Genomic DNA, 12,434 nt, shown 5'->3' with positions numbered 1-12,434 from the left:
ATTATCAATAGAACAAACTTATAATGTGCTCATTTTTAGAATGATAGTGGTATGTGCAGCCATTGGTAGTGCTAGAAATGTAAATAGGAGTTATTTGAGTATCAGCTTATTGAAAATTAGCGCCCTAAATTATCCTACAAAATTTAGAGCTTCAAAACCCATTTCAGTAAGGAAAATCATAAATTCGTAACGATGGCTTTATGATAGACTTTTCCTTTTCCACAATGACGTCTTCATCTGCGAGAAATCCGCCCAATAAACGATGATAAAATTTAAAAATAATTTCAATTTTTCACGTTTGATAGGCTCTCCTCTCCCCGTTGTAACTTTACCCCCCTGCGGGAAATGAGCTAATTGCCCAAAATGGAGAGAATAAACTACCTTGCGTTTATAAGGCCTCGATAGTATGATGCCGGATCAATTACCCTGTTTAGACTTACAAATGCTAGAAAATGCTCGAGCCAATTGGTTTCCAAAAAAAATTCACAGCCTTTAATGAATATCTTGAATTTAGCTAGAGAAAAACACGTTTTTTTTTTCATTCCCAAACATTTTTTAAATTAGCATAGATTTTTTCCAAATATTTTTAAAGGCATATCAATCACATTTTGACAGCTTTTTCATCGACAGGAGGCTTTTCAGATTTAGATATGGTGCTGGGTGTTGTAGTTTTGCCAGTTGGCTTTCCGGTAACAGTCGGACTAGAAGTTGATCCGCTGTTGCCATGATCTGACTCATGCTTTTCATGTGGTTTCGCTTTCGTACTTTTTGTATCACCAGAGGTTTTAGGAGCTGCCGAAGTTGATGACGTTGCTGGAGTTCCAGGAGGTGTGGGTCCAGTTGTCGACGTTCCATGGGAACCCTGAGTTCCCTTTGGAGATGTTTGAGATTTCTTTGAGGAAGTGTGAGCTGGGTTTTCTTTCTTGTTTGCAGAGGAGGCCGTCGTCCCCTTCCCCGCAATCTCTTCCACTTTTTCGTGGTCTCTCTTGGCTTGGGCTTTTTCACCCCACGGGTTCTGAACCAGAATCGTATTGCCATTGAAGACGACCTCGCCTACGATTAGAAGTGACTAACTTCAATATATAGAATAGAGATATAAAAAAAATCAATAAATAGAATAGAGAATATGTCGAATAATAACTAACTACTAATTTCAGCTGTCCAAATTGATACGATAGTCTGTTATTTTGATACACGATTTTTCCCTGACATTGCTCTTCATCATAACGGCGAAGTAAAAAAAAAACAACAAACATCATAACAAATTTTTCTGTACATCAAAGCTATCTTGTTTTGTAAATATTGAGACGTTTGACAATCACTGGGTTTGAACACGCTTGAACACATCTAATACTGGAGCTTGCTGGTCGAACCATTACACCGACCTATCTTATGATCTCAAACTTGGGCATCTCTTACAACCCAGTGAACTGAAACTTGGTACACATTGATAAGAAACATACTAAATCTTGTTAAATGTTGCAATGGTACTTATCATGAAAATATCAAGATTTGTACAAACTTGGAAGATTGGTTCGCAGAAGACTTCGATTTCTTTTCTGAGGATGAGATACGTCGAGCAGCGATCAGAAGAGATAATAATTGTTATCAAGATTTTGTCAAGAGCTCTCAAGAAATTTTCTTGGTCGTCTATCTTGATAAGATATTACCAAGATCTTATCAAGATTTACCATGAAATGTTGGTATTTCAAGACCTTGGCAAGATGCTTCAAGTTTAGCAAAAGTGTCAAGATCATGCATCTCTTATCAAGGTGTACCAAGTTTCTGTTCACTGGGAACCCATTTACATGTTCTTTCTTGTTCCTCGAGGCTTCATCTCTCTAGCCAGGTATAAGTTGAACAGGTAAAGCTTCTTGTCAAGTTATGTCAAATTTACCCGAAGCACGATTTATATCAGGTTGTTTTGTCACAACCCTCTAACGAGAGCAGAAAGAGGGGAATTTGAGTCTAACCGTCGTGGTAGTAGCAATCGACCACATCCTGTGACAGTTCGACCTCTGTCATCTCCTCTCCATCATATCCACACGCCAGTCTAACTGCAATAATATAGAAATATATTCAATTTAGAGTTAAGTGCTGCTTGTGAAAAGAACAGTCTGAAACGAAGGGTTGATAAAAATGGTTTTTTTCTTTTCATCCCGATTCATTCAACACCTTTATATCTTAACGCCCTCTGATTTCACCCCACAAATTAGCAGTCGGCAAATAAAGTATGTTTTCTCATAATTAGGCGAATAATTTAATCCTATGTTGGGTTTTGTTATGGTATCATATCCAGGCCCACGATCGGCTGAGGCATGGCCGAATTATTCTAAACACTATTAGTACCAACTATATAGAGGATTAAAATCGGGGTGAAATGAAAGAGGGGTGTAATAATTGGGGCGAAATGACATGGGATTGAACAAATAGGGGTGAAAAATAGGGGTGAAACCGATAAAAAAATAGGGTATAGTGAAAACAGACCGCTGCTTACCTAATGATGTTCCCATGCAATGAGCAGAAAGGATTCATTGTTTATCACAACATAACGCCGAATTTGTGAATTTGCTTTGTCAAAAACATTTTAAAAAAATTGGATTTAATTTTAAAGTTTGCTGACATTAATTTACACTCTTAGTTAAGGCTCTTTAACCCGAAAAGGCACATTAACTTACCCATAACACGTTAAGGTAATTTTGCCTGACCTTAGCATACCTGCAATTTACTTTATCATTACCTTTTAAATCAATGGGGCACTAACTTGAATTTTACCTGAAAAACACCATAAAATTTCCCCTTAAAAAACCCTGATTTTTACCTTATAAATTGCTTTTTTGCCTTAAAAACAGCTAAAACTTTACATTAAAAACAGCTTGAATTGAAAGCAGCTTAAAGTGACCCTTCACCTTTTAAATATCGAAATCCATTCTCAAATTTCGTGTCAACTCTTTTCTCCAGTTTATCAGATGCACTGTCACACAATCGGTCTGTAAAGATGTCAAAGTTCACAATAGGGGCAATCTCCAGTGCAATGTAGTCGTAGATGAACTTAATCAGTGTCGTGTTTTTGATCTCGTCTTTTGGGTCGTATGGCCGAATGTGATCGACGTTGAAATCTTTTGGGTTGAGAGAGTATTTGTACACTGATATTGCAAATCAGTTATTCAGTTCAATTAATTCGTTAATAATAATAATAATAATAATAATAATAATAATAATAATAATAATAAATTGTTCTCAAGTATGTATAAACAAACAACATTGTTCAATGAGGTTTACATATACATACTCAAAAGGTCATCAAAAGGCAAAAAAGCCTAGTCGTGTGATGCCTTTGGGAAGCAGTTTGTTAGCAAATAGGGGTGGGGGTAGGGTGTTGATATTGGTTTGTTTTTAATGTTTAAATAGATTGAGTGTCAGCAAGTACACGTGAGGAAACAGTTGAGTTTTTGTAAAAGGATAAAAATAAAAAAAAATAATGTTTTAGACAATTACTCAAAAAAACTAATAAAAAAGTTCTATGATATCATTTCCTTGTATAAAATTTTCAAGAAAAGTATGGTGGTGTATATTAATTCCAGATTTGTAGCAACTCTTTATAGAGTGAACATATTTTGAGTCGAACTTAAGTTTATAATTTAGCAATTTCCTTATTCGTATTCCAATTCTCTTTGGGTTGATACCAGTAAATTGATTGCTAGGTTTTAGTTTCTTACTTGTTGTTCTTTTCTCATCTAGCCCCACAAGCTCTGAATCATCAATAAACCTGTTAAAAACTTCATTTTTATGTTCCCGCCTAATTGTTTTGGTTAAAAATATTAAAAGCTCATAAATATGTAGCTCTTTCACCAGGAAGATTCCATATTTTTCCCGTTCGTTCGCTGTTGATTGATGACTTTGTTTCCTGAAAATAATTCGCAAAATTTGTTTAATTTTCACTTCGATAAACTTCAGGCTTGTCTTGCTTGCAGTTCCGTAAGTAAGCACTCCATATTGTATAACCGGTTGAACAAAAGACTTATATACTAAAACTAATTGTTTAATGCTCAATATAAACCTCAGTTTGTAGAACAATCCCGTATATTTGGTCAATTTTGCAGCGACGCTATTTATGTGTTTTTTGAAATCAAATTTGTTGTCCAGCAAAATGCCTAGATACTTTACTTCGTTGCTCTTTTCAAGGGTTGCATTGTTCAGTCTTAGAACATTCATCATAGTTTTAAAACCTAAGTTTAGATTAATCGTTTTTTCAACATTGAGCCTCAGTTTGTTATCGCTTAAGTAGAGGCCGATGTTGTCAATATCACTTTGAAAAAAACTTCATTTGCACTTTTTTTTGGCTGCAGAGCAGTATCGTCGACATAGAGCTTTATTGTAGAGCAGCTGCATTGTTGTCTGATGTCATTGACGTATATGATGAAAAGTAGTGGTCCTAAAACTGAACCTTGCGGCACGCCAAACGTAACAGTTCTTGGACTCGTTCTTGCAGCACCATATCTAAGAATTTGTTTTCTGTCGGATAAGTAAGATTTCATAATTTCAAGCATTGGGCCTCTCAAACCTATGTTAGCAATTTTTTTAAGTAGTAAATTATGATCAACCGTGTCAAATGCCTTTTTCAAATCTAGAAACAAACCTATCGAGCACTTTGTCTGGTTTTCTAAAGTGTCCCTAGCGTTTTCAACAAAATGCGCTAATGCATCAATTGTTCCCCTTTGTCGTCGGAAACCATATTGATTTGCATCCAGGAGATCAAAAACTTCCAAAAAATTAAATATTTTGTTGTACAGAAATGTTTCAAAGTCTTTTGCAACAGTTGGAAGTAGAGAAATTGGTCTGAAGTTAGATGGTTCCCGGACATCACCACTTTTATGTACTGCTACTATGATAGCTTCTTTCAGGCAAGGTGGAAAACTTCTTTCACCGATACATTTGTTGATTAATTTTGTTAGTATTGGCACAATTACCCATTCGAGTTTCTTCAAAAAAAAGTTGTTCAGTTCAAAGCAGTCTGTGCTATATTTGGTTCGCATTTTATTTATTATTTCCCGTACTTCCAGCGAAGTTGCCCTGGTTAGTCGCATTGATTGTACACTATTACTACTGCTTTTAGAAATATTCTCACTTTTAGACTCAAAATTTGATGCTAATGTTTTACCAACTGTAGAGAAATGGTCTATGAATTTATCAGCTGTCTCTTTATTGAGCCTATCTTGCGATGCAACTTTGCCTTTTAATCTGCTAATGCAGTCAAAAAAAGATTTAGAGTTTTTCTGACCATCTGCATTCATTAACCGCTGATAATACATTTCCTTTTCTCTTCTGATCAGTTTTTGCAGCTTGTTACATAGTGCATTGAATTTGAGTTGATCGTTTTTGTCTTTCGTTCTGAAGATTAATAATTACGTTTGAATCATTAAGTTTTGTCCACATTTTAATCCTACGATCATCATCATTTTCTTTTTCTGAATGATTCAATTTGTGTCCCGAGAATCCAAAAAAGAGCGTATAATGATCTGTTAGCGTAGTTTGTGACACTTTCAGATCAATTTTTACGTTGGAATACACGGCATCAATACAGGAGTTATTAGTCTTTGTTTTTCTAGTGCAGTTCGCATTTTCTGCATAATGCAGGTCAAAAGACAGCAAGGCTTCTTGCAATGTTTTCAACTTTGAAGAAACGGTGTGATGATTTATATTGAAATCACCATATATAACTGACATACAGTCTTCCGGAATAACAACTTTCTCAAAATGGTTTCCTAAGCTTGTGCTTAGTTTTTCGTTGGACGTGTTTGGTTTGACGTATATTGTAGTTAAAAAACTTTTAAATTATTATAGCAAAAAATTCAGTGTCAAAATTTGGCACTCATTGCTGGTGTAGTTGCTGACTGTTTCGAACTTTATTTTATTTTTCAGAATAATACCAACTCCTCCGCCTCGATTTCGCTTTACACCCCTACTGACTGTGACGATTTTTTGATAACCATCTAGTTGCAAACAAACAGTGTCATACTCTTCATTTATCCATGTTTCTGTTAAGCAGACGGCTAAGGGTAGACTATCTAAACTGTTTACAAGAATTTGAAGCTGATCTAAATTTTTGTATATAGATCTTATATTTTGAAGCATGAAGAGCTTTTGCATTTTGTTGTACTAAAATGATATGTACAAGTGGAAGAACTTTTGTTGAATGTTGTCAATATTTATGCAAAACACGACAATTTTTGTGAGGTAAAAAACAATTAACCCAGTTTTAGTCTGTGAGATTTAATGTTAGAGTTTGCAGACCAAACTTTGGAAGAAAGGTGAAATTATTTAATGTGGCAAGAATTACTGGACCTCTATTCTGCCTCCACCCCCCCCCCCCTCTACCCTCAACTTAGTGGACATATAACTTAGATGTCCGCATATAGAACGTTACTATGGTATTTTTTTCATAGTAACATGCTATAACAACATATAATTTTTAAGTAGGAAGCATAAAAGACAATTGGTGGGGGGGGGGCTGAATAGATCCGAAATACTCATTAACGTAATGGGGGGGGCAACTTGTTATAGTTTGACATCTCAACTCTGCTTTGATGCAGAAGTTGAATGCTACATGATTTAAATAAAAGACCGTTCAAATTTTAATTGTTTTAAAGGCTGTTTACAAAATTAAGCAGAATAATGTTATTGCACGACAAAAACAAACTAAAGATGGGGATAATAAGTTTGATTAATACCAGCTATAGGCTCTGATACTCCACAGAAAAAACTATAAAATATTCAAAAACATGTTGAAATTCATTCAACGATCAGTTTCGAAAAAAAGTGCCGAGATTTTACACATATTTTACTTTTGTTTTCGTAACTTGTGGGCACTTAGTTTCTACTTTGACGCAAATCTGACATTTGCATGTTTTAAACGACAAGTAAAACAACGAGGCTCGGTGTTGTGCGTTTGCACATGATTTTCCGACCCCGCCCATCCACGTTTTGATTTATTAGTCTACCAAATGAGGAAAAGAAAGCGAGGTTCAAAAATTCGCATATCTTTCAACAAACAAGTAAGTGAAAAACTAATCCTAGATTAGAGAGCCGATGAGACTTGCCATCAATGAGAGTACTGGACAAGATACACACAAAAAAATGCAAACATTAATTACGACCAAAACTCGATTACTATATTTGAAAAACAGAAAATAACAAAATGAAAAAGGAATCCGATAAAACCTGATCTAAACAAATCAACCTGTACTTCATTATATGTTCATTAGATAAGTTATAAGAACTCTCAATGATGCAACTCGATGACAGGCCGACAAGGAAGAGCAAAATGAACAAAGTTCAAAAATACACTTCTCTCTATGAAAACCACCAAATTCAAATTGATTGAATCCACGTCGTATCAACTCGGCTCATTAGGAAGGCTAATTTATGCGTCATAAGAAGCAATTGCGACTTGTCATTAACCGTAAAATGTCGGACGTCTGAAAAAAAAGCAGAGACGAACCAAAAAAAATAATTGAAATTAACAAGAACGCGGTGCAGCAACCACTGAAAACACAGATGATTTATGGAGAAGCAAAAACAACGGTAATTGTGCACTTTGTCAACGCCAATTGGGCCGGCCCATTAAAGTGATAATGTGGAAAGGAAACATAAAACTCAGAATAAAACTCAGCAAATATCCGAAAATCCCACTTTTCTAATTGAAATGCCTAGTGCCGAAGCCAGCAAACCATTAGTTTAAAATAAGGCTATTATAAAGATTGGGTCTTGGTTTACTAGAAACAAGATGCAGCCGTTACGGAGACCCCGCTAAAAATTGAACGAAAAAACATAAATATGACAAAGATCAAAAATACACAAAAAATTCTCGTTTTGCAACTTCCCATTTTGCAACTTCTCAGGAATCCAGTTGAGCATGCTTTTTTGAGACCAAATCATACAACAACAAAAACAATAAATACGGACAGAACGCAAAATATCACAAACAAAGTATTGAAGCCACACTGTTGAAGCCATTTTATCTATAATACGTTAAAAACCAAAAAAACATTAACCTGATTAAAGCCATTAAATGATTGGTTTTGCTTCCCTTTGAATCAAACTGTGTTTTCTAGGTGTAGGGTCTCTGTGGAAAAGAGAACAAAAGAAACCACAAATAGAGACAAGCATCCAAAACTCACAAAATTTTTATGAAAAACACATTTCTTAGCTCTATAGACATCTGTCAAAACATAACCAATAGTCAAAAAATTGTTTAGAGCAACGTAGAATTGATGAGTTTTCTTCAATAATAAGACTGTGTTACTTGTTGACGATAAAGAGAACAAAAGGAGTAACAAAAAAAATATTATATGAAAAATTTAATTGAAAGTCTTTAAAACAGTTAGCTAAAATCTGAAATCAGGAAATAGATTCAGCTGAGCAGTTGTGGTTGCAATCAAGTTATTCTATTGCCATGAATATGCCGAACGACAACAAAAACATCGACATTTAGAGGCAAAACCAAAAAAAACGTAATAAAAATTGGAAGAGCACGGATGCGCAGCCGTTAAAACTATAGGCTATTCACTGAACTCTTCCAAAAGTTTCTTTGGCACATTCCTTCAAAGCCATTTGGAACTATTGCTAATGTGATAAATTGAAAAGAGAACAAATAACAACCCCAAATACAGGAAAATTTGCAAAAATTGGGAAGTAGAAAACTGTTTTCTTAAAAAATATTAACTGAAAGTCATTAAGAATCCGAAATCAAAAAATATATTCATTTGAACACCTATGGAAGCAATTAGGGCTTTTCATTGGCCGGAATATGCCGAACAAAAACGTAAAGAACCAAAATTACAGGCAAAGCCAAAAACCCAATAAGTTTTGTGAGAGAGCTGCTTCGCAGTCGTTAAAACTGCCTGCTATTCATGGAAGTCATTGAAATTATTTGTAACGCAATTTTGCTGTGCCAATTGAAGCTATGCGTAATATAATTAGTTGAAAAAAATAAATAACTACCTCAAATTTTTGTGGTCACCCAGAGCTACCTCAATTTACACATTTCTGCTCTGCCAACTGAAGCTATACTTAATATAATTAGTTGAAAAAAATAAATAAATATCTCAATTTCAGGAAATGTGAAAATTTCACAAAAATGTTATGATATTTCGTAGCATCAAAGCTAAAAAACATTACTTGAACATAAAACAAATATAAACAACTATGTATTTTCATATAGACTTTTTTTGTTGTTTTTAGAAACTTTCATTGGTTGGGCCATGATTTGAAATAATTCCTGTCCGTAATCAACACAACAAAAAGAGAACTTCCCAAAAAAATTTGAAAAAGACCGCGCCTTAATTGAATCCGAAGATTTATTGATTGTAAGAATCCATTATGAGCTCAAACCTAACAATAAATAATTCCACAAGTTTGCAAATTTGATCATTTAGCAAATGAAATGTTTCAATAAACCACAAAAAAATCATGTTTTTTGTATGATTATTAGATTCATTTTCCGAAAAACCGAAAATCCTAATTCCAGAAAATTCCTACTGGAAAGAAATGTACAGTTAGTTTTGGAGTTTTCAAAGTTTATGGCAGCAGATATTATGTGTCTTTTTCCTGCGTAATAAAACGAAGCAGGAAACAAAAACCTTTTTGGAGCCTTATTTGATTTAAGAAAACTTTCAAAATCAAAAGAATTTAGAGGAAATTTCAACCAGAAAACTCGGATAAAACAAATTGGCGAGCTTTCCCTGTCTCTAACCGTGAAACCAATACTATGGTTTTTCAAAAATTTTAGCAAGTTTTAGCAAAATTGACAAAAATTTAACAAAAATTATGGAAAATACGAATAGAAACAACTGAATTCACTTTATTTTTCTCAAAATTTTAAGCCTCAATAACTCTCTGTAAAAACGAAAATAAAAATGAATCTTTTCAATACATAATCTACGCTGGACGAGCTTTCTAATGATACATGTTTCAACTCTCTATGATGAGAATATCGAACAGCCAAAATTGACTGAACAAAAAACCCATCGGAACAACTATAATTATTTGTTTTTTTCTGAACAAAAACCCACCGGAACAACTATTATTACTTGTTTTTAAAATCTAAACGTATTTTTCAATTTATAAATCAGATACTTATGAACAAAATTCTGAGAATTAATGTCAATTATGAAATGGTTACTGCAAGAAGTTTTATGTACGATAAACTGTTTTTCATGTTACCTCGAAATCACAGAGAATAACCATACCGTGAGAACAATAGGAAAAACACTGGATAGGCATCAAGAGATCAACTTTGGGAGAAAGTTTTCTCAGCAAAGCTTCATTTCAATATAAATTAAAGATTCTCCATACCCCAGATTTCTGCTATTTAATTTTTACTGTCAAAAAACATATGTTGCACCCAAGTTAAATATAATCTATAAATCTCGTTAGAACTCGAAGGTTGAAAACTTGTATTATGCTAGGAAGACAAATGGTTTTTTTTTTAAAAAAAATAACAGTTGAAATTAACCGAAGTAAAGAATGATAACAATAAGTTGAAAAAAAAGTTTGCTTCTCTTTCTAATACAGAAGCTGGCGATTAATTGCAAGAGCGTGTCATATTAGCTAAGAAAGGTTGTTTATGTTTTCATCACAGCAAAAAAATTTCAAAATTTGCTATAGCTCATATGCATCTGCTTGTAAATTCGAATATTTGTGCCCTAGAATGTAATTAAGATCTGCTTCAACCGAATGATCAATCATAATTTTTCATCTTTGATCAATTAGTTGTTTTGTTGACATTTATACCTTTATTCTTCGGTTTTTTTAAAGATCTAAATTTTTCGGCTATTTCCTCAATCGTTGTCCTTTTTTGTATATTTTAAATTTGATTTCCGCAACAAAACGGGTTTCTGTGCCATGCATGTCTAATGCAAATAGTGGTATAATATGTATTTAATTTTTTCATGATGTTGACATTTGTTATCCAAAAATGTAACCCTTTAATCGTGTCTAGTTTTTTGTCTCTTTTGTTGATTTGTATGCAAGTAGGACCCTATGCTTGGTTGACTATAGTAGTAGTAGTAGTATTAGTAGCGAATTTTTTAGGGATATACCATGGGTTTTCACCCTTTATGTCATTAGTGAGTAAGTTTGGAATGTTGGTTACAGTTCGTGCATTAGCAGAGTATCCTCCAAGTACATAGATTGGCTTCGTTGAACTTTTCGAAGAATTTCCAAAACTGCTGTGTTATTCCTGCTTTTCTGTTTTTTTTTCGATGTTAAGTCGATATGTTTACTCAGAATGTTGAGCAGTGTTCCGTTTCGTGTCCAGAAGTTATTGTCGGTCCTTTTGAGTCTGGTTTTGGGAATGTTGAAGCTGAAATTGGAGCCTTGTCTGGTTCGTCCGTTGGTATTACGTGATATGTAGTCTGATGTTTTTATGTCATACTTGTGGTCAGTGATGGCGCAGAACAGTAGGAGGCTATCAAAGTTTGTTTTTACCTGATAATTTGTTGTTTGATGTGCAAATTTTCAGTTTATTTAATTCTGTGGATCGTAATTCAGGAGTTACCATGGTATGATTTTTAAGATCTGGTGACAACTTTTGACATTTTTTAAAGTCAAAATGGAGTGGCGAGTTCAATCAATATGAAGCACGAATAAAAAGAGTATGACGATTTTTTTTAATTTTAATTGATTTTTTTTGTTTTTTTTAAGTCCTTCTATTAATTTTGAGGTCTAATCCCAGTTTTGTATGCCCCCACCGCAGTTACAATTTATAATTTAAGTGTTGCTATATAGCACGTTACTATGTAAAAAATTAGCACGTGCGCTCTGAGGGGCGTAAAAGATTTGTGCCCAAAAACCAGGGGGCAGAATAGATTCTGACACTTAATAAGGAGTTGAAGAGAACCCAGAGCCGTACTTTGTTTATAAAGCGAACTGAACAATTGAATTGTACCGAAGTCCTGATAGCCGTCCCAATCGCTAGTGTTGGTCATATTCCGAACCATAATGTACTCCAGATTGTCAAAGTCGTGAAAGTTCTAAAAAACTCATTTGATGCAAAGTGACTGTGATGAAGTCATTGAGGAAATCTGGCTTTAATCGAGAACCATTTGACTGTTATAAGTAATGGTTACGTGATTCTGTTTGAAGTCACTGAGAACTTCTGCGGTTTATCGAGAATAGCGAAGCGGTTCGAGATATTTAGTCAGAATTTCGATGTGACTTCGGCAGAGTCACGTAACCATGCTTAAAACACGAAAAGCGCACGTTGTGAAATGTCGAAAGTCAACGGAAGTCAAATTCTGGCTAAGTAGGAATTTCTGGCATTTTGACTTCTGCACTGCAGACTTTCGGCATTTTAAAATGTGCAGGTGAGTGTGTTAAGTGATTTTTAGCAAGAGTCACGTAAACTTGCTTGAAAACCGAACTTCAAGTGT

General features: G+C 34.3%; 1 protein-coding gene across 1 annotated transcript; it reads right to left on the bottom strand.

Annotated features, from left to right (window-relative positions):
* Positions 1–573: 573 nt before the first annotated feature.
* On the bottom strand, positions 574–12,095 carry LOC142357312 (uncharacterized). The gene is made up of 4 exons (XM_075408959.1): positions 11,951–12,095; positions 2,910–3,146; positions 1,974–2,057; positions 574–1,053 (listed from the first exon to the last, which is right to left on the bottom strand). The coding sequence occupies exons 1-4, from the start codon at positions 12,000–12,002 to the stop codon at positions 602–604; spliced, it is 825 nt and encodes a 274-aa protein (XP_075265074.1). The 5' UTR covers positions 12,003–12,095; the 3' UTR covers positions 574–601.
* Positions 12,096–12,434: the final 339 nt, after the last annotated feature.

The sequence above is a fragment of the Convolutriloba macropyga genome, unplaced genomic scaffold (assembly GCF_964194025.1).
Source record: "Convolutriloba macropyga unplaced genomic scaffold, txConMacr16.3 SCAFFOLD_6019, whole genome shotgun sequence".
NCBI lineage: Eukaryota > Metazoa > Xenacoelomorpha > Acoela > Convolutidae > Convolutriloba > Convolutriloba macropyga.
Note: the sequence above shows the minus strand (reverse complement) of the source record. Positions and strands in the feature narration are given on the sequence as shown.